Source organism: Eumetopias jubatus, unplaced genomic scaffold (assembly GCF_037043125.1).
Source record: "Eumetopias jubatus isolate StellerSeaLion01/CBP00866 unplaced genomic scaffold, mEumJub1_p1.0 scaffold_1, whole genome shotgun sequence".
NCBI lineage: Eukaryota > Metazoa > Chordata > Mammalia > Carnivora > Otariidae > Eumetopias > Eumetopias jubatus.
In genome coordinates this window covers 12152344-12174558 of record NW_028274807.1, presented here as the reverse complement: position 1 = coordinate 12174558, position 22215 = coordinate 12152344, and the positions used below count along the sequence as shown (strand labels likewise).

Sequence of the window (22215 nt, the reverse complement as noted above, 5' to 3'; positions counted from 1 at the left end):
TAGAAATACATCTATTTTCTCTTGATTCTCTGTTGCATAGAATTATGCATAACATTTTCTTAAGCAAAAATTCTGAAGAAAATATGAGCAAATTGGACCTAGGTATGTAGTAAAAGAGTAGCATGCATATCTGAGTTGGGTTTATTACATAAATTCCAGGATAATTTATATTAGGAAATCTATCACTATAATTTAGTATGCTACTTAAGAAAGAAATACATGGTCATCTTATTAAATACTCAAAAAAAAAAAAAGCCTCTGAACAGATTTAGCAGCCATTTCTAAATGAAAATTGTAAGTCAAATAAGAATAATAGGAAACTGCCTAAATGTGGTAAAAGCTATTTACCAAAACAAAACAGCAAATATAACTATTCCTAACCTATTTCATTGGTTATGAAATATCAGAACCATCAGCATGACAGTCAAGGGCAATATAAAAGTTCCTGCTATCCTGGCTATTATATAGCTTTGCTTTATTGGTTTGGGCACATAATGTAACCTTAAATTCTTTATTCCCAGAGGATGTAGATCTAGAAAACCGGAAAGACTCATCTGAGAGACTTAGCACCAATAAGAAAGTGGCTGGGTACCAAGAAGATCGTTAAATCAATTACTTTTCTTTATTTTGCAATAAATAGTAAAGAAGGGAAGTAGAACAGAACAGAATGTTTTTCTCATGTTATATATATATATATGAAATAATTGCCTTACTGTGGTTTTAAAAATAAGAGCTTACTGCTTTTGTAAAGCTCAACAAAAAACAGGTATGATCTGTCAGTTTAAAGAGCATTATGAAGATTAAGTGAGATGAAACACATTAAAATTTTCTAGAAAATTACCGGGGCACCTGGGTGGCTCAGTCAGTTGAGCGTCTGACTCTTGATTTTGGCTCAGGTCATGATCTCAGGGTCCTGGGATCGAGCCCTGCATCAGGCTCCCTGCTCAGTGGGCTGTCTGCTTGTCCCTCTTCCTCTGTTCCTCCTCCCGCTCTCTTTCCTTCTCTCTCTCAAATAAATAAATAAAATCTTTAAAAAAATTTGCTTCCCTACACAGTGTATTGAGTGAGAAATAGTGGAAGAAGAGAATAGCAGTCATAGTTTCTAAAGAGAACTGGCAGGAAGACGTAGCCTGCTTCAGAACTGGAGCCAGAACCTCCTCTGCCCCCACACTTAAATATGGCTGCTTGACCACATGTGTTTTCTCTTCTTCTTCCATAAAGTCTGCAGTGATCACACCAGAAGCATAGCAGATGTTAACTCACAGGGAGAAAGATAACAGTGGAGAAGACAGTGAGCAAAAGTTTTTAAGAATTTTCTGGAACCAGAGAGTGAACAGAATGGTAACTGAGTTCAGAGAAAGGTGCAACCTAGTGCCTACAGAGGGCCGATAAAGATGGAGGACAAGTCAGCTGGCCCCAGGAATGTCTTGACAGGCTTCAGAGTGTTTGGTGGCTGCCAAAGACGGAGGTCAGTTCTGCAGCTGAAATGGAAGTTGTTTAAAAATCTGTATCCAGATCTTTTGGAATGTCTTCTCCTGCATCCCCAGCAGACAGGTGACTTCTTCAGTCCTGTTTTTCCTAGAACCAGAGAGGCTGCTGACCAGAAGGGTGAAGCTTGGGGCTGAAGATAAAGGGCATATGTGTTAGCATATATTTGGAAGTGTAGGCCCCTTCACATCTTCCTTTCTTTTCCGTTCTTCCCCCAAAGCCAGCACCCTTCCGTACATTTCTGTCTGGTTAAACTGAATGACTTCAGCAAAGAGATCTCTGCATACTGATGTTTGGAGGTCTCTTACTGAAATGTGACTGGACACGTCTGACCATTGTATGCAGAAGCCCATCTGTCAACAGACCTGGCACCCATGCCCATTTTTTTAGTGCCTTACTCTTAAATATGAAGAAGCAGCCAGGGATCACCAGATACCTGAGGAAAGCCTCAAAAGTGAGAGAGACCCAAAACAAACAATCAGCCAACAAACAAAAAAGAAATCAAATGATATAAGAGACAGAAGAAAATGAAAGAGCAAAATACTCCCTCCTCATCCCCTTCCCCCAGTAAAAAAAATCAGGAGAGTAAAAGTTGTGTCCATTAAAAGAAAAGACAGGGCAGTAGGAATAAAGAGTTGAGAACAAGAAAGAGCTTTTGGAAGTTTAAAAATATGATAGTTGGGGGAAAAAATCCACGGACAGATTGGAATATAAAATTGAAGAGTATTAGGGCAGGGGACTGTCATTTTAAAAATCTAAATGTATCTAAATTGTTTAATGTATGAATATTTAGTACTCGTTTTTAACTATATGCATCTACCATGTTGTTAAGCATAAGGATGATACTCATTATGGATTATTTTTGTTGGGGAAGAAGACAGGGTTGGTTTCACATCGGCTGTTCATGATGGGATTTTGGAGCGTTGGGTTTGTGTTTGGTATTCTGGACATTAGTACAATATACATTGGTTACAACCTTTCGCAAAATCGGCAGTGCTTTTCAGGGGTAGAACACAGGCTGTGGGGTGTGCTGGCCCTGCTCAAATCCAGCCCTGCCGCCAGATGTGTGGTATTGCTCGAATCACTTCATCTCTCAGGTTCTCATTTTCCTCTTCTGTAGTGAGGGAATGGAAGTCCTTTGTGTGTCTCACCTGTATCATAGGGCTGTGACGATGAAGGGATAAGAGCTATAAAGTACCTATAACAGTGTGCAGCGTGTACTACGTGCTCATTAAAAGAAGCCGCTGTTAAAACCACCAAGCAGATGGGCTGGTATATGTAGATGGCGAAGAAAAGCATATATTTAAAGAGTAACAAGCAACAGTCATGATGTAACAGGCTGTCCTGAGCTAATAGTGTCACTCACAAGACTGACAGCCTCTTGTTGCCGGAGAGTCTTGCATCAGCGTTCCCCAGTGCCTGTCATTGTACCTGGCGCTAAGACACTGCAGAGAATGAATGAATACACTGGTTGTAACTTTGATTTGTAGTGCTGTTCCCGAGCGCTGGTACTGCTGTCAGTTTCTGATCACTAAAGACAGCGTGTTAGTGTGTTTATATGTATATAGGAAACGAAGTTTTCAGAAACTTAAATGTTGTATTTCAATTACAGGCGTCGATTAGCAAGGTAAAAGTGACAGAACCATGGCTCAGTTTCTAACACCTTTCGGAGGTAAGTTTTCAAAGATTTTCCTTTTTTAATGTATTCGAGACCTTTTTCTTTTTTCTTTTCTTTAAAGTAGGCTCCATGCCCAGTGACCCTGAGATCAAAAATCACATGCTCTACCGACTGAGCCAGCCAGGTGCCCTGAGATCCTCTTTTTTTTTTTTTTTTGAAGATTTTATTTATTTATTTGAGAGAGAGATAGCAAGAGAGAACAGAGCAGGAGGGAGGGGCAGAGAGAGAAGCAGACTCCCCGCTGAGCAAGGAGCCTGACTCAGGGCTCCATCCCAGGACCCCCTGGATCATGACCTGAACCCAAGGCAGACACTTAACTGACTGAGCCAGCCAGGCACTGCTCTGAACCCTATTTTTAATATTGTTTCATCTGGATTCCTTGGAAGCAACTCCCAGGCATCATTTCATTTCACCCACAAATATTTTAGCATGTGTTTCTGAAAGATGTGAACACTCTTAAAGACATAACTATGATACCATTATCATACTTATAAAATTCACAGTAATTCCTTAACATCCTCAACTATCAAGTCAGTGTTAGAATTTCCCTGATAGTCTTCAGACCTTTATTTGTTATGGTTTGTCGGTTCAATTCAGGGTCCAGACATTGCTCTCAGTTTATGTGTCTCCTCTGCCTTTCACTGTTTTCTCTTCACATTGTATTTGTTGGAGTGACTGAGTCATTTATTCTGTACTTTTCCCAAAGCCTGAATTGGAAGCAGGACATTTGTTTTACTTTATCTGCTTAAAACATACGAATCTTCATAAAATGGTTTTTTCAGGTAATTTTTCCTAATATTATGATGCAAGTGTTAAGTACTAGTTTTGCTTACTGGCCAGGTTTTTGTTTTGTTTTGTTTAAAGAGAGGGCGCCATTATTATGGCTGCCTTTTGGCAACTGTCTAATCCAGTCATGAGGAGAGTGAGGCACAAATCACCACCCCTCTGATCACATCTGTCAAAGTCCCTGTGGAATTCCAGCGCAGAGCCCTGCAAAGTTTTCACCACCATTAGCATTATTATTTTATTTTTGTCCCTCTTCTTAGTTACTGGGCAGGTTTGTGTTCTGTTGTGTTTTTGCTTTTGCTTTTGTTTATAATTCTGGGGACTGATTTCAACAGGGCAGTAGAAGTTGCAGGATTACAAAGCCTCTGAGAAGGGATCCTGTCTTTTTTCGGTCCCTATGGTGTCTCTGATGTCTGACACAGTGACTGGCATGTAGGAGGCAGCCAGGAACTATGTTTCCAGCGACTGACTGAATCTCAGTCTTCCTGTCACTGTCCGACTGGACGACGTGGAGAGGGGAGGCGCGACATTCAGACATTTTACTTTTGTGCCGGTCACATTCGTATTTTGTATGAAACATACGTATTGCCTGTTCCACCTTTTTTGGAGAGTATCCGAACTTTTGAAGGTCTTCCATCTATGTAATCTAAAATTATTTTGATGACACTGAGGAGACCTAGGACGAAAGTGAGGAAGATCTCAGAAGTGAAGGGGCATCTGGTCAGTCTTAGAGCTGAAACTGAAGGAGAACCCAAATCCCATTCTCTTCAGTTTGCCTTTATCTTTTTCCAGGATACCCATTTTTAAACAGATCTTTATTGAGGTATAGTTTACATACCATAAAATTCACCAGTTTTCACCAGTTTTAACTGTACAATTCAGTGACTTTTAGTAACTTTACAGAGTTGAGTAATCATCACTACCATCCAGTATTTCAGTATTTTTGTCACTCCAAAAAGATTTTCATGGAATCACTTGCAATACGAATTGTGAAACTCTGCTTCATTCCTTTCTCCTGTGACATTTAAAACACCTGAGAATCTAGTTTTAAATTGGTTTGTTGTTTGAGTTTATGTAAATAAATGGCTATTAACTTATGTCTCTATATAGTCCTGCTAGCTACAAGATTACGGGATAAGTTTTTTTAAAAAGTGTGCCGGTATCTTTCTTATTTTGGCCTGTTTTACTTTTAGTTTTCTAGCTTATATGCATAACTTCCAAGGACAAACAGATGTTAATTAATCAAATAATTGATAACATAATGAAAGAATTTGGAAGTACTAGGGAGATAGTGCATGTGAGCACTTCGTTATTCTTTTTGCATTGAATAATTTTTTTTTCTTTGTATTATAGGCAGCCTGGATATCTGGGCGATAACTGTAGAAGAAAGAGCGAAGCATGATCAACAGTTCCATAGTTTAAAGCCAATATCTGGATTTATTACTGGTAATTGGAATCTGTATTTTTATATTTTTACTTATCAGTGGTGCATAGATCTGTGGAAAATCCATCTTGCAAAGCTAAGGTGGGCACATGTGACCCAGGTGGACATCTGCCTTAGCCTTGGGCCTGTATTTTTTCAGTTGCTTTTCCTGTACTGCATTCAAACCTGTTTGCATCCCTTTATGGATGTCAAGCCACTTGTTGTGGGCATAACACTGATGGGAATTGCTAAAGGTCAGTGGACCACGTTCTTTAAGTAGTAAAGCAATGGACTGTGCTCCTTGAGCTAAAATGGTTGTTTTAATTCTGATCTTGAACTGGTTTGGGAAATGTAAATAAATGAACAGATTCTGAATATTTAAAAAAAACAACAGAATTCTCTTATTGTTCCTTTTGTACTTTGCCTTTTCTTTTTTTAAGATTTATTTATTTATTTATTCATTTGGGAGAGAGAGAGAGCATGCCCATGAGGGAGGGACGGGGGAGAGGAGGAGGGAGTGGGGCAAGAAGACTCTGTGCTGAGCACGGAGCCTGACATGGGGGCTGATCCCAGGACCCCGAGATCATGACTCCAGCTGAAACCAAGAGTCGGTTGCTGAACTGACTGAGGCCCCCAGGTGTCCCTGCCTTTTCTATTATCTTTTCTGTTTGGTTATTCTTCAGGAGATAGCTTTAGGAAAAATGGGATCTAGATTTCCTGGGGACTTGTGTGTGTGTGTGTGTGTGTGTGTGTGTGTGTGTGTATCACAGTTCTCTTTAAATTCTTAATTCTTAATTTTTTTTTAAAGATTTTATTTATTTATTTTGACAGAGAGAGAGAGAGCACAAGCAGGGGGAGTGGGAGAGGGAGAAGCAGGCTTCCCGCTGAGCAGGGAGCCCGACGCGGAACTGGATCCCAGGACCCTGGGATCATGACCTGAACCAAGGGCAGATGCTTAACCGACTGAGCCACCCAGGCACCCAATTCTTAATTGTTGTTGTGAATCTTGTAAACATTGTTACTTTTACTCCATAAATATAGCAGAAGCACTGACAATTTGAAGTGTAGATATTGAGTCGCAGAGAACTTAAAAAAGTAGAAGTGTGGGCAATCAGTTTCTTGAGGATTCCTGTAGATGTGCTTTGTCATATGTATAGCTGTTCCCATGTTACTTAATAGCAGGTTAATTAAAGTGGACAATCTACCCCTGCACTTGATAGGTCCTTTTTTGAGATGAATTTTTAAAGTGTTAAGTTCTAAAGTCAGTGAATTCGTCAGTGAATCTGATGGATTCATTTTACTGTTGCTTATAGACTTACCATTTGGCTTTTATCATGTATTTAAGTCTGTATTTGCAAAATTACTAGCCTCTTATTTTTGCAATTTTGCTGTAAGAATATATCGGTCAGCTGTTTCTTTTTTCTGAAACTTTTTCTATTTAATTTACAGGTGATCAAGCTAGAAACTTTTTTTTTCAATCTGGGTTACCTCAACCTGTTTTAGCACAGATATGGTAAGTTGGAACTTCACATAAGCAGAAGCAGGTAAAATAAGATATTCCAGTAATATGATTTCTTAAGATCTTGAAGGCGAACATAAATCTCTAGTCTGAAATACTCTACTACTTCTTACCAGAGAATCCTTGTGAAAAGTATCTTTCAATGTGGAACATTAAAAGAGAAAAAGAAAAAGTGGCGACATTTGTAGGGTAACACTGTCAAAAACCTGAATTTCCAGTGGAGAAATCTACATTTTGATATTTTCTTATTAGTTTGTTTTAGCTTCATCTACATCACCCATACTCATCTGAATGTCCAACATTTCTTGCTCTATAATGCAGTGGTTCTGTGTGTTTCATTGACCACAAGGTAAGGAAAATATTTGAGGGCTAGTAGTGAAACAGCCAGCAGAATAGTGAAATTAACTTGTATTTATTACAGTGTTGTACAAGGCGAATGCATAATAAATAATGTTGAATTCCTTGATTAACTTGATTCCTTGATCACAAATAAGCATTCAGTCTTTTGAACCTACAGGAGAGAACGGGACAATAAAAAAGAGTGGCAGATATTTTGGATTTTAGGTTTATGACTTTGGTCATGCCATGCTGAGGTCTCTTGCCAAGAAGTCACATTTTCCTCGCACCGTGCGTTTCTTGCAATTAATACTTCATTTCCAGGGTTTCTTAGTGTTGTGGGGGCGGCTCGCTGCGTAGTAGAAAGAGGACAGGATTTGTGGTCACACACCTGGGTTTGAATTCCAGCTGCACTACATTCGGTCTTTATGATTTGAACATGTATTCATCCGCTCTGACCTCTATTTTTTAATCTAGAAAATGGGCAGATGTATTTTCCTCACAGGTTTGTTGAAAAAATTGACCGTCTATAAAGGACTGTGTAAAAAACTGTATATAAATGACTTAGTGTGGGGCCCAGCGTGTAATAGGCCAACAGGCCCTCAAAACAAAACCCAGTGGTACCTGCTGTCATCATCAGGGACTGGGTAGTCCCCATAACTAAATTGTCCAGCTAATTGCTTGTCCCCCGAAATGATCGACCTTTCTTAACAATTTAATGGAAATTAATAAAGATTGACATAGTCCCTTGTGGCCTTCAAGCAGAGTCTACAGAATGTAGTCCAAGCTTGATTACCAATGTCATCAGTATGAAAATCATTTACCGTGTTCTGAATAGCAAAACTCTCATGGGAAGTATATACATATATATGTATATGGATAAGTTTGAATTGAAACTAAATGATACCAGATTCCTGCGCTTTTTTTGGTGTCTGCTTTATGTTCTTTTTCCTGGTTGTCAGCATATTGGCTGCCAGACCATCTCTTCGATTGGTGACCCTCCTCCTATGATGCCCTTCTAGCTCTTACTTCTGATCCACTTTGAGCTGGGAAAGTCACATAACCAAGGTTTTTGGAATTGCTTTTAAAATAAAGTAAAAGGTAGGGGTGCCTGGGTGGCTCAGTCTTTAAGTGTCTGCCTTCAGCTCAGGTCGTGATCCCAGGGTCCTGGGATCAAGCCCCGCATCGGGCTCCCTGCTCCGCGGGAAGCCTGCTTCTCCCTCTCCCACTCCCCCTGCTTGTGTTCCCTCTCTCACTGTGTCTCTCTCTATTAAATAAATAAAATCTTTAAAAAAAATAAATAAAATAAAGTAAAAGTTTTGCCAAGGGGTAGGGAGGTGGAGGAGAGAGCAAGAACTCATGCTCATGTGAGCACAGGGGCACTGACCTGGCAGTTAAGTGCCTGAGTTTAAATTCGAGAGACATGTGACATCTGTGTTAAGCGTAAGAAGCTTTCTTTTGCTTTGTGTTCTGGTATATGATTGTACTTTGCACCAGCAGTCCAGGTTGCTCACTACAACCTTCCTTTCTCAGGCATAACTTCTTCCATTGAATCCTTTTAGGTCATATTCCCAATTTATGAATGTTCATTCAGGAAGCAGTTTTATGATGTGTATGTGCTGCAGGAAAATCTCTCGTTACATTTATTCATGCAACAGTGGCAAAATATTTATTGCATGTCTTCTATGGGTCAGTGACTGTTGGAGGTGCTTGGGATGCAGCAGTGAACAGAATAGACAAAATCCACGCTTTCATAGAAATTGCAGTCTGGTGAAAGGATATAGTTAATAGTATAAAAATTGTCACATGATAGTAAGCGTCGTGAAGAAAAATAAAGTATCATCTAGTAAATTTCACTTTGTTTCAGTTAAGACAGTTGTCAGCTTTCCAAACTTTTTAGCTAAGCATATTAAAGTCATTTTTCCTACTTATTATTTTTATAGTGAAAATTTTTATTAACAACAAAGATGAGGAATTGGCAGTCTTGCTTGAGTCAAAACTGTTCTTTATCTTTAATTTTTTCTGACATTTTCTTAAATTTGTGATGGTGTGTTTTCCTTTTATCAAGAATTGTTATTGCAGGGAGGGAAGCACACCTCTAAGTATCTTTTCCCAAAAGAAATATCCTTGAGGAGTCATAGATTTCATGAACCACAGATGTCCTGCTAAGATGATGGAATAGTGTAGTGCAAATTATGAGTAAGATCTGTCTTTCAGCACTACCTCTGATACTTATTATTCACTTAGTTACCCTGAGCAATACCTGACTTCTTCAGAGTTAGCCCTGAGAGAGAAGGCAGGAGCCAGAGATATAATCGCAAATACGAGAACAGCTTGGTGGTCTGTTCAAGGGTGGGGTGTGGGGGCAGGGCCAACAGCTGTGTAACAACTAGTTCCTTAGGACACTTCTGTGTATATGTCAGAAGAACCTTTTTTAAATGTATAAATAATAACAGCTGATCCAGTGAAATGGTTTTCACTCCCTGTCTCTGTGCTAATCTTGTGTTCTCTTACGGTTTTTCTGGTGGGGTCCCAGGAAAGGCCAGTGCCGCTTTTGGTAGAAAGAGGAATGGGTTTGAGTCTGAAGGTTTGGGGAGTCCCTTTGTCAGTCATGTGGGGTAGAAGAAAATTTGGGATTGAGAGTTAGAAACTATAATAGTCTCTCTCTCTCTGGGCATTAATTTCTTTGCTGTGGACCTCAGTGCGAAAACATGAGTGATGTGGACTCCTGGGGAATATGTGTTACACACCTGTACAATTTTTGTTCCAGGTAGAAACTATATTCCAGTTAACTAGTTTGTGAACATTTATTTATTTAATTTATTTATTCATTCATTTATTTATCTATTTTTTTAAATTTTTTTAAGATTTTATTTATTCATGAGAGACCGAGAGAGAGAGGGAGAGAGAGAGGGAGAGAGAAACAGGCTCCCAAGGAGCAGGGAGCCCAATGCGGGTCTCGATCCCAGGACCCTGGGATCATGACCTGAGCTGAAGGCAGATGCTTAACCCTCTGAGCCACCCAGGCACCCTTATTTATCTATTTTTTAAGTAGGCTCCATGCCCAGCAGGGAGCCCAGTGCAGGGCTTGAACTCACAACACAGAGATCAAGAGTCGGACGCTTAACCAACTAATCCACCCAGGCTCCCCTAGTTTGTGAACTTTTAAACTGTTAACCTACTGATACTTTGGGGCTACTTATCTTTCCAGTCCAATTTCCAATTAATAATACAAGAAAACCTGAATTCTCAGAGGATGGAGTCAAGTCCGTGTGTGTAATGCCAAAGTAGAACAGTGGCCAAAGATGGTATAGCTTCCTAGAAATTGTCTTGCTAATAAGGAATTGGAAGGAAACTGGCAAATATCTTGTATCCTTTTGGCAATTTCGGATACTTAAAGTTGTTCCAACCTTGGCGTGGTGTGCAGAGGGAAGAGAAGAAAGCAGAGGGAGATGGACAGGAGCCTTGATGGTCCAGGAAATAAAAAGAGGCTGAATCAAAAAGGCTTTGGCATCAGAGGCAGGAGGGGCCACAGAGATGGAGATTGGAGGCTTCTGCGGCGAGAAATGAGGGGAGGGGAGGCCCCCCTGGGCGTGGGCCCTGAGAGAGAAGGCAGGAGCCAGAGATATAATCGCAACTACGAGAACAGCTTGGTGGTCTGTTCAAGGGTGGGGTGTGGGGGCAGGGCCAACAGCTGTGTAACAACTAGTTCCTTAGGAGACTTCTGTGTATATGTCAGAGGAACCTTCAGCCCCCAACAAGATCAGTTTGCCAAACTCACCAAAAAAAAAAAAAAAAAAAAAAAAGAAAGAAAGAAAGAAAGAAAGGCATCCTGGACTCTTGTTCGCCTCTCCTGCATCCCTCATCCCCTCCGTCCTGAGTTCATGGAATCAAGCATCTGTCCAGCTGCTGGGAGCCACGCTTGACTCCTCTCTTTTCCTCACCCTACACATTCAGTCCATCAGTGCATTCTTTTCGTTCCATTCACAGACTTTCCCCCCCATTCTGGCCATTTTTTTCTGTCTCCGTGGCTACTCTCCTCATTTGTCATCCCACCTGGGCCCACTGGTCAGCATTTCTCCTGGAGTCTTTCTCACACTTGCCCCTTTAGATTTAATTCTCCATACAGTGCCCACACTGTCTTTGGAAAATTAAATCCATTTGAAACTCCCCATTGAGAAGAAAACCCAAAAAGTCCTCTCCAGGCTCCCAACCCGAGCTGGCTCTGGCCTTTTTTCATCTGACCTTCTCTCTGTTGAAATGGGCCAGGCTCCTCCTTGCCTCTGGGGCATTGCGGTTGTTATTTCCTCTTGCTGTAATCTGTAATAGAGTTCTTCGGTTCTTCGAGATCCTCACACAGCTGGCTGGCTGAGTACCCTTCCGGTTTCAGAGAAGTACTTCCTGACCACCCATCTAGAGTAGTTCCTTCTGCCTACCTGCTCCTACCCACCGTCTTCTCCTTCCCACTACCTCGTTTTATTTCTGAACAGCACTAACATCATGGGGAAGAATTTGATTAGTTTTCTCATTTAGCGTCTGCTTGTCCAGAAGTATCAACTCTGTGAGGGCAGGAATCTTCTCTTGTCTTTTTCACAGTACTAACACCAATTCCTAGAAAGGGCCTAGACTTTAGTAGGTGCCACCCTCAAGAATTATTTGTTGAATGAAAAAGCAAATGAATGAATGAGCAAGTAGGCTGGATTGATCTGCACAGTGAGAGGTGGGTATCCTGTGAGCAGCCTTTGTAGGTGAGATGGGCCCTAAAGACGCACGGGCTTTCAGCTCCAGTGCAGGGAATGAGGTGCATGAGCGGAGGCTGGTCTTGTCCTTTAGTCCTAGAATAAAGAGTACTTTCAGCATTGCCACACTCAGGTCCGCTGCCCAAACAGTCCCTGGAGTTCAGAAGTACTTCATACTTCTTGTTGGTTATAGACTGAGGATACATAAGTCCTCTGTTATTCCTCCTCTTTGGGTATGTGATTTACTTAAAATAGGGTTGGGTTGATTTGTTTTTGTTTTTATTCAGTTTAGGGATCTCCTTTGTTTGTGAACTTAATTTTATTTCTGAATACGTCATACATTAACAAGGTTCCAAAAGGCAACACTGTACCAAAAGGAATGCAGAGAGACTGTGTCCTCAGTCAATAACTCTCTCTCTCTATATATATCACTCCGTCCCTGTGCTCATCTACTGAATTAGTTTCTTATCATCTTTCCTTTGTTTATTTTTGTGGAAAAAACAGCAGGTTCATAATATATCATGTGTGTGTATCTGAATTTTAATTATACCCTCTTCCTTCTTGCTTAAAGGTTACCGCCTTTCAATGTTCCTGTGTCCTTTGCTTTTCTCACTTAACACATTCTGGAAATCACTGGTGTCATTCCATAGAGATGTCTTTCTTTCTCTTTTTTTCCTACAGTTACATAGTACTCATTGTAGAAAATACAACTTAGTATATTCAGCCAGTCTCCTGTGTGTGTGTGTACGTTACAGTTATTTCGAATAATGTAGCAAGGAATGAGCTAAATCATAAACATTTTTATATTGTTGGTGTATCTTCATGGTAAATTCCTATGAATGGATTTGCTAGGTCAAAGAGTAAATGCATAGGTAGTTCTGTAGAAGATGCCAGATTTCCCTTAATTTGGATTTGTAACCTAAAGTGCATGAGAGGGATACATGGTTTATTTGTCCCTTAAGATGCCAAAATCTGTGGTCCCCTTCTCATCTCAGCCCTGCCTGTTGCTATGTATGTGTGCTATGTATTTAAGATTAGTTTGTTTTTAAGAGTCATATACAGTAATTGTTTTGACTTAAGCTTGTTTTTGCATATGTATTTTTTTACTTTGGAAGTTTTGTGAATTTAATTTTAGGATTCCTAGCCTTTTAGTTAATCTTTCAGGGGAATTATTAGACATGAGTAAACTATAGATGGGAGATGAAAGTGGATGGCAGAGCTGAGGTTGTTTTTTTGCAGAGAAACCTAGAGAAATAGAATTTCAGCTCCTCCAGAGTTCCAGCTTTTTCGTTGGGAGAGGGGAGTGGGGAGAAAGCTGAGCGTTGTAGCAGTAACTACTGTATTTGTATAAAGTCCTTTGAGTTATCACTATCAATGAGTCCCAACAGTTATGTTCTGTTAGTTGAGGAAAAAAAGGTTTTAAGAAAGATCACGCAAAATTCTCAAAAAAAAAAAAAATGTGGGATTGTGGTGGGTGGCTTAAAGTCAAGCACCTGGAACTTGAGAATTATCTGTCTCCTCACCTCTCTCACTGAGGCACTTGAGTGGAAGGTTTTTAGAAACATGAAATTGTTCTAATTAAACTCTTACAGGTCTAGAAAGCCTCTTCTCCCCCAACTAGTCATTATCCCACATTGGATATTTGTCTCTCATTAGAAAATATGTTTTGGGGGGCTGTGATGTTGGGAATAGGGAGTGAGAATCTCTCTGCTTGATTTTTTTTTTTTTAAGTATGCCTGTTGATGTTGATTGTTGGCATGTTTTTTCTTCCCTGAGAATCATCTGATAGAGCTGAATATCTTTTTAGAAAAACTTAGGAAAAGAAGGAAAGTTGACCCTCTGGTTTTACTTATTTAACTTCCTTTATAAAACCTGAAAGATAGTTACAAAAATAAAACTACCAGAGACCAGTCTCAGTTATGAATATAGATGCAAAAATCAAAACAAAATCTTAGCAAATAGAATTCCACAATGTATTCAGAATTATGACCAACTTGAGTTTATGCCAGGGGTGCAAGTTTGGTTCAGAATCAAGGCGTTCTCTCAATATTATAGCAATAGATAAAAGGAAGTGTGATCAGATCAGCAGATGCTGAGTAGGCATTTGATTAAAAAAATATATATATATATATATTAACCATTTCTAATATGTAGAAAGGAAACTTTTTAAATATGTTAGGTTATTTTCTAAAGATCACTACCAAATATTAGTCTAAACAGTGAAACACTGCAGCCCTTTCATTGAAATCCAGAACTTAGCAGGATGCTCACACCTTCAATGATGTCTTAGAGGCAGTAAGACCAATAAAAAAGAGGAAGTGTATAAATATTGGAAACGAAAGTTAACTCTTTTTTGCTAGTTATGTAATAGTATACTTAACAAACTTAAGAGATTTTAGGTTAAAAAATAATATCTATAGAAGGTTGGTAAGATAGCTGAATATAGCATAAATGATTGTTAAAAGCAAAATTTTTCTCTGTGCTGGAAATAAGCACCGAAATATGGAAACGGGGAAATGTTCCATTTAAAATAGTGATGAAAATAAATAAATAAATAAGTAAGTAAGTAAAATAAAATAAAATAGTGATGGAAATGATAAAACTCCCAAGAATGCATTTAATAAGAAAAGTAACTGGGGCGCCTGGGTGGCTTGGTTGGTAATAAACATCTGACTCTTGATTTCAGATCAGTTCATGATCTCAGGGTCATGGGATTGAACCCTACATCGGGCTCCGGGTTCAGTGTGGAGCCTGTTCTCCTTCTGTCTCTGCCCCTTCCCCTGTTTGTATTCTCTTTCTCTCTCTCTCAGTCAGTCAATCAATAAAATCTTTTAAAAAAAGAAAAGTAATTACGTAAAAAAAGTGATCAATCCTTCTTAAAAACAGATTTATTTTTCATTTATTTTAGAGAAAGAGAGAGAGTGGGGTGGCAGGGGCAGAGGGAGATTGAGAGAGAGAGAATCTCAAGCAGACTCCCTGCTAAGTGGGGAGCCCCACACGGCGGCTTGATCCCATGACCCCGAGATCGCGACCTGAGACGAAAGCAAGAGTCTGGTGCTTAACTGACTCTTAAGTGACTTAGCCACTCAGGTCCCCCAAAGTTATCTAATCTTATTAAAGGAAATATCTGTAAATTTTGAACAGATAGACAGACAAACTATTGTCTTCGGTGGGCTCTTTAATGCAGTTGCAGCTTGGATCCCAGTAGGGTTGTTTGTAGAATAGATAAATGATCTTTAAAATTCATAGGGAAGAAAACTAACATCTGTGAATAGCCGAACAAAATTCAAGAAAATAAGTTTTTTTTTTAGATTTTATTTATTTATTTATTTATTTATTTATTTATCTGAGAGAGGCAGAGAATGAGCGAGTGGGGGAGGGGCAGAGGGAGCGGGACACAAGCAACGCCGCCCTGAGCAGGGAGCCTTCGTGGCGCGTCATCTCATGACCCAGAGATCATGACCTGAGCCAAAACCAAGAGTGAGACGCTTAACTAGCTGAGCCACCCAGGCGCCCCAAGAAAAGAAAAGTCTTGCCAGATACCAGACTGTACCATGGAGTCAGTATGATCAGATCACTGTCGTATTGAACTGGGAATTGTTCAGAGTAGATAATCCAGAAATAGGTATCACTTCACATGAACATAATATACAGCAAAAGTATTTTTTAGTTCCGCGAGAAGAGGCTAGATTAGTTAATAAAAGTTGTATTATATTAATTTCAAGTGTGTAACAGTGCCTTGGCATTTATGAGTCTGTTTCCATTTTGTTTGTTCGTTTTGTTTTTTGGATTCCACGTGTAAGTGAAATCATATGGTATAAAAATGTAGAATTTCTTACAGTAAAGATATTATACACAAACGGACCAATGATAAATTTAAAAAAATCAACAATTGACAGATAAACAGTGGATATGTAACATACAATGATCTTTTATAAACTGACAAGAAAAAGACATATGTAGTCCATCAGAAAACTTATTAACAAAGGATGTGAATGAGCGGTTCATGTACGAATTCAAGTGACCAAGATCCATATGCGGAATGACCCTCAGGCTCACTATTGGTGAATGGAATTCGGACTCCACTGGTGGGGTTTGCTGAAGGGGATCTTTGACTGCAGGAGAGCCGAGGTCTGCACCTACCTGAGGCACAAATGTGGTTTCTGTAGCCCATCTCCCACTTTATGAGTTTTTCTTACCTTTTTTTTTTTTTTAAGATTTTATTTGTTTATTTATTTGACAGAACACAAGCAGGGGGAATGGCAGGCAGAGGCAGAGGGAGAGGGAGAATGCCTTGGTGCTTGATCCCAGGACCCTGGGATCATGACCTGAGCTGAAGGCAGGTGCTTAACCAACTGAGCCACCTAGGCACCCCTTTTTTTTACTTTTTAAAAGAATAGTGTTGACTCTTACAACTTTTAGAGATTTTTAATATTTGTTGTATGTCATGCTTTTCATTGTGTTTTATGTTTTCTTTCCTTGAGTTAACTCCGGCAATATAGGATAATTTTCTATCAAACTTAATTGTCTTTTTTGGACACTACCTAGATATGGCTCGTTTAAAAGATGGCTAGTCATCGTAACTTAATTGGAGTAGCTGGTCTTGTCATTTGTTGTTTCAAATAAACTAGATCAGTTTAAAAAAGATCATTTTAACATTTTTAATATCTAGACTAAAAAATGAAATCTGGATGAACATTTTTTTTTAAAGATTTTATTTATTTATTTGAGAGAGAGAGATAGCGAGAGAGAGCATGAACAGGGAGGTGAGGGAGAAGCAGGCTTCCTGCTGAGCAGGGAGCCCAGTGTGACGCTTGATCCCAGGGCCCTGGTTTCATGACTTGAGCCAAAGGTAGACACTTAACTGACTGAGCCACCCAGGCGCCCCAAGGGATGAACATTTTTCATGCAGAAGAGTTGAAAAATGAAGCAAGACAAAACCAGAGAGGGAGACAAACCATAAGAGACTCCTAATCTTAGGAAACAAACTGAGGGCTGCTGGAGGGGAGTAGGGTGGGAGAATGGGGTGGCTGGGTGATGGACATTGGGGAGGGTGTGTGTTGGGGTGAGCACTGGGTTTTGTGTAAGACTGTTGAATCACAGATCTGTACCCCTGAAACAAATAATACATGTTAATTTAAAAAATTAAAAAGATTAATTGTGAATATGCACAGTTGTAGTTTGCATAAAGTCATTTTCACTTGTAAAAACCTTTTCTTTTGCTTATTAAGATTCTTTGAGAGAATATGCTTAAAGCTCATTGCACCTGAAACTAACATAACATTGTCAAATCTACTTCAATTAAAAAAAAAAAAAGAAAGAAAAAGTAAAAATTAAAACCTGGGGAGGAAAACAGTCATTGCAAGTTACACTTGACCATTTATGCCTGAGTACCGTTTTTACATGTGTAAGCTCATTTAATTAATGTTCACAGCTTTAAAGGTAGTAGAACTATATTGTAGCATAGTCTCCATGGTGAGGTTCGTGGAACCCCACAGAGGAGTTGGTGCCATCTAGTCAACTCTCCATAGAAATAAACTCTCTTTTCATACCCTTTTCCCCCTAATATCTTTTTAGGGTAAACATGGGGCTTGAATCATGACCCTGAGCCAGCCAGGTGCCCCTTCCCCTAACATCTTTATTGTGACGTAATTCACACAATAAAACTCACCCTTTTTAAATGTATAATTCAGTGGTTTTTAGTGTGTTCACAGAGTCGTGCAATCATGGGCACTATCCAACTTTAGAACATTTTTCCCCACCTCAAAAAGAATCCCATTTGATATCCAAAGTACATATCCTGGCATTCAGACTGAAAATTACTTCATGTATCCTATAAGTAAAGAATAACACAATGGAAAGTATTTTACTTTTATACAAAACCTTGTCAGTATTCCCAGGTTACTCCCTATAGCTTGGGAAACAAGTTTTGGTTTGGTTTGGTCTGCCTGGTTTTCTTCTCTTGTTTGCCCCAGGGATAAAGGGAGCTGAGAAGTGTGGGTGGGAGGGGTGGTTTAGGAAAGATTCTTTTATGGTCAGAGTCATTCCTTGCCCTCGATGTTGGTTTGCAGGGCACTAGCTGATATGAACAATGATGGACGAATGGATCAAGTAGAGTTTTCCATTGCTATGAAACTCATCAAACTCAAGCTGCAAGGATATCAACTCCCTTCTGCACTTCCCCCTGTCATGAAACAGCAACCCGTTGCTATTTCTAGTGCACCAGCCTTTGGTAAGTCTGAAAAGGACTTGGTTCCTATATTTCAGTAGATCTTAAAAATAATTTTTCCCCTTTTCCCCTCTGCAGTTTGTAGCCTTGTGATATTCTAGGAGGCAGTTCTGTTCAAAAAATGATGGTCCTGGTCCTCTGCAGGCAGGTAATGCTGGAGGAGAAGACCATGTTCACATTCGAGCCCTAGCATGTGTTAAAGAACAAAAGTTCACCTGAGTAAATTTGAAGTTGTAATTGACTTTATTAAGTGGTTCCTGAATCGGGCAGCATCCCTTGGAGCAAGCAGAGAGGAGCTCAGAGTTGTCTGAAATGGAAGGATTTTACAGGAAGGAGGGTGGGGCAAGAAAGTTGTTAGCAAGAGAAAAGAAAGGACTGTACCTGGCGAGATCACTTTCCCTGGAGTGAAAGGCTGGGGGGTCTTATCAGGTCAATTACCTCATCTTCCTTTGGGGGATGGAGAGGGCCCCTGGGACAGATGACCTCCCAGGTGCTGATCTCAAAATTCCCGACTTACTGCTTAAGACAATGTTGCTGGGGGAGGTTGACTGCCCTTAGCTTGGGTGTTAAGTCCCGGGTTTGGTGACTTGGCCCGAGTGACCCCATTTAGGTCCTGTGGTTTTCTATTTAACAGATACTAGTAATCAGAATGAAAGCAAAGGTCCAGATGGTCAGGGTAAAAGGAATACACTTGCAGTCTGCTACTGCATCTTGGGTCTTTTCATTGCTTTTACTGCGTCCTTGACCCTTCACAATGCCCTATGCTTCCTTTCAGCTTTCTGTTTCCATAGCCTCTGTTTTCCCCTGCGCCTACACAGCTCCTTTGGATAATGGTATCTAGCAACATATTTTTAAATTCATAGTATTGAGACAACTGGCCACATTAAATGCTTTCTTGGAACAGAATGAAGCAGGACAAAATAAATGGTATCTCAGTTTAAAACACAATTCAGTAAAAAGATACCTTTTAGCCAGATATTTTTCTTAAAAAGTAATCAGTAATTAATTGACTAAGGTCACCAAGAGTTCTGATTTCTTCTCTGTTCTCACCCTAGACTTTAATGATTTAGGTTGATTTAAAGATTACAGTAATCAGATCTAATATCTGATTCATCAAGAGAGTTCTTAGACAGTTTTAACAAAACACAGAAATTGTGACTAGAGTTTCCCTTTCTTCCTCCTGATAGATCTGATGACAGGTGATATGATGAAGTAGGTTTGGGAGGGGGCAGTCAAGAGTAAGGCAGGTTGTCTCTGATACAATTAATGATAAGCTGAGATAAATAAATGCTGTGGTTTTACTTAATAGATTTACAATTAAAAACTATGCATTGCCTTTCTTTTGGTGAGGTTTAGCCACAAGACTTGTGGTCATAAGGGGAAGGGTGCAGGTTTGGGGTAAGGCAAGAAGGATCGTGATCCAAGAGCAAAAAAGAAACTCAGGAGATCACGCATGAGCAAAGGCTAGGAAGAGCTGAGGTGAGGAGTACCTACAGACCATTCCACGTGACCAGGTCCCTTGTCGGCCTTGTCCATTGTGTGTTCACAGCCCTCAGTCCTTAGTTAGCCAGCTTATTTACGTGCAAGTGGCTCTGAATCCCTGAAGGTCCCTGTAGCCAACCTTTGGTCAGGACCCATGGGTTAAAACAGCTGAAGTGTATTGGGTTTTCTTTTGGCTTCCCTTCTGGTGCTGCAAGAAGATACCTCGGGGGGACAGAGAGTCAAATAACCAGAGGCATCCCATTTCCTCTTTTCCCCTCAAACCCGGGGGGTCAGTGATTCTTCCCCTAACATTTAATATGTCTTCTCTTATTCCATTCTGCAGCAGCACTTTCAGCTCTGGAGTCACTGCTGATTTATTTCCGTGAGGTTGCGGCCTCGCTTGCCCCAGGGGGTTTTACCGCTGCTTAAGTGAGCTGCCCCTGCCTCCAAGGGAACCTAGGATTTCTGAGCTGCCATTCTGCCAGTCAGTCCTGAGCTCCTCTCCGGGGCTTCTCCACTGCCTTTCCTATCCCTCCTTTTTGTCACATTGACATCCTCAGTTAAATTATTTTCAAGAGGCTAATCACCAGGCAATATCAGAATATGAGAGAACTTAAAAGTACGTTGTGTCCTAACCAGGTTTGCTTAGCTTTGCTCAAACATCTGACCTTTGCTAGTATTTCTAGTTACCACCTCTCAGCTCAACCCAAGATAATTTTTTTTTTTACACTTCTTGTGTGGCTACTTGAGAAGAAAATCATTTGTTACTAGGATCATTATTTTCTAGTTAATAGTAAAAATTCCCTGACCATGCATTTCCTGGCCGTTTGACATCTTATACCTTCACGAATTGTATTTTATTTGGTCACAACAATAACCCTAAAATCCGCAGAAATTATTAGCCCTCTTACATGAATGAGAGAACCAAGATTCCAAGAAGGTGAAGAGTTTGCATATTCCTAAAGAGGGAGGTAGAGCCTGTCCAGACATACAGTTTTTCAGAGGCTCTTGGTTTCCTTACTACCTTCTCTCTTCCCACCTTCATTCTCACCAAACCATATGGGCATGGAACGTCACTGTTCCACGGTTCGTGGTCTGCATGGGTGCTGAGGCACATGTTAACACGTGGAATTAAGGCTAGCTGGGGGTTGAGCAACCATTTTCTTCCAACTTTCCTCTGTTGAGAGGAAAAGGGGATGTAGTGAGTGATAGTATGACTTGCGTAAGGGCAGCCAGCTGTATTCCAGGAAATTCTGTGAGTGTGCCTGGTATCTTCTTCCTTTAGTGGAGGTAAGACTATTACTCACAGAATAATTCCTTTTTTTTTTTTTAAGATTCTATTTATTTGACAGAGAGAGAGAACACAAGTAGGCAGAGAGGCAGGCAGAGGGAGAGGGAGAAGCAGGCTCCCCGCTGAGCAGGGATTTTTTTTTTTGGAGGAAAAGTAAATCAGGTTTTGATCTTGTTAAGTGTGAGGGGTTTAGTGGATTTCCAAGGAGGCAGATGAATCCATGGGTCTGGATCTCAGAGGAGGGATCCATCAGCTCTGGGAGAATTTGAATATAGATAGCACTGAAATCCCTGGGACTGGATGAAATATCTTAGAATGTGTAGCTAGAGCAGGCAGAAGACCTGGGACCAAGCCTTGCCATGCTGTGACATTTAAAGGTGTAGTAAAAGTGAAGAAGCAAGAGGAGGTTGGTGTCCTAATAGCCAAGAAAACATTTTTCGAGGAGGGAGCATTCTACTGTTTGAGTTGCTTCTGAGAGACTGAGAAAGACTGGGACAGAAAAGTGATTGGATTTGACAAAGATGACCTTGAAAAACAGTTTCATTGGAGCGGTGGAGACAAAAGCCTGTTTGGAGGCTTAGAAGAGGGGAGAGTTTTACTGTGAAGGAGAGAGAAACCTGGAGGAGCATGTCAGCTGAAGGCTGTGTTTAGGATGGGAAGGGCCCCTGCATTTTTAGAGAAGAGAGGGAAAACCCAATGGTTGAGGAGAGGTGGGAAAATTTCAGGAATTAAGATTTAGCATACTCAAGAGAGATTGTGTTCAGAACACAGCCTCCATTAGATGCATTTCTTTAGAAATATTTAGAAAATATTTATTCAGGAAAGGTAGTCAGTTGGTAGGAGGATGATGATCTTCGTAGCAGCTATTTAAAAGCTGGCCCAACAAGGCTTCCACTTGTGACAAATCCCCACACTGAGGAGAAATGACTTGGAGTGGAATCCAAATTGAGCAGGGCAGCCACACAGACACGAAAGAAGGAGAAGGTCCAGACCAACGTGGGGGTGGAGAACAGAGGCTGGAAATCCCAGGAAGCAAGACTCACATAAAAATGAGCAACAGGAAGTATCGGGCAAGGTCAAATCCCACACAAAGTTATTATTAGAAAAAGGAGAAGAAAGAGCTGAATAACACCCCTGTGAAGAATGATGGTGCCCTGGTAACCTGCAATTTCAAAACAAGCTAAAAAAATACTAAGAAAATGACACAAGTCATGGAAGACCAACACAGTCAGAATTTTAAAGCC

General features: G+C 40.3%; 1 protein-coding gene across 1 annotated transcript in view; it reads left to right on the top strand.

Annotated features, from left to right (window-relative positions):
* The window catches only part of ITSN1 (intersectin 1), a 203743-nt gene that overhangs the window by 59987 nt on the left and 121541 nt on the right, over nt 1-22215 (top strand). The window contains exons 2-5 of the mRNA XM_028115148.2: nt 3101-3160; nt 5306-5398; nt 6825-6888; nt 18041-18201. Of these exons, the coding sequence (XP_027970949.1) occupies nt 3133-3160; nt 5306-5398; nt 6825-6888; nt 18041-18201 (346 nt within the window). The 5' untranslated portion in view covers nt 3101-3132. The remainder of the gene's footprint in view (nt 1-3100; nt 3161-5305; nt 5399-6824; nt 6889-18040; nt 18202-22215) is intronic.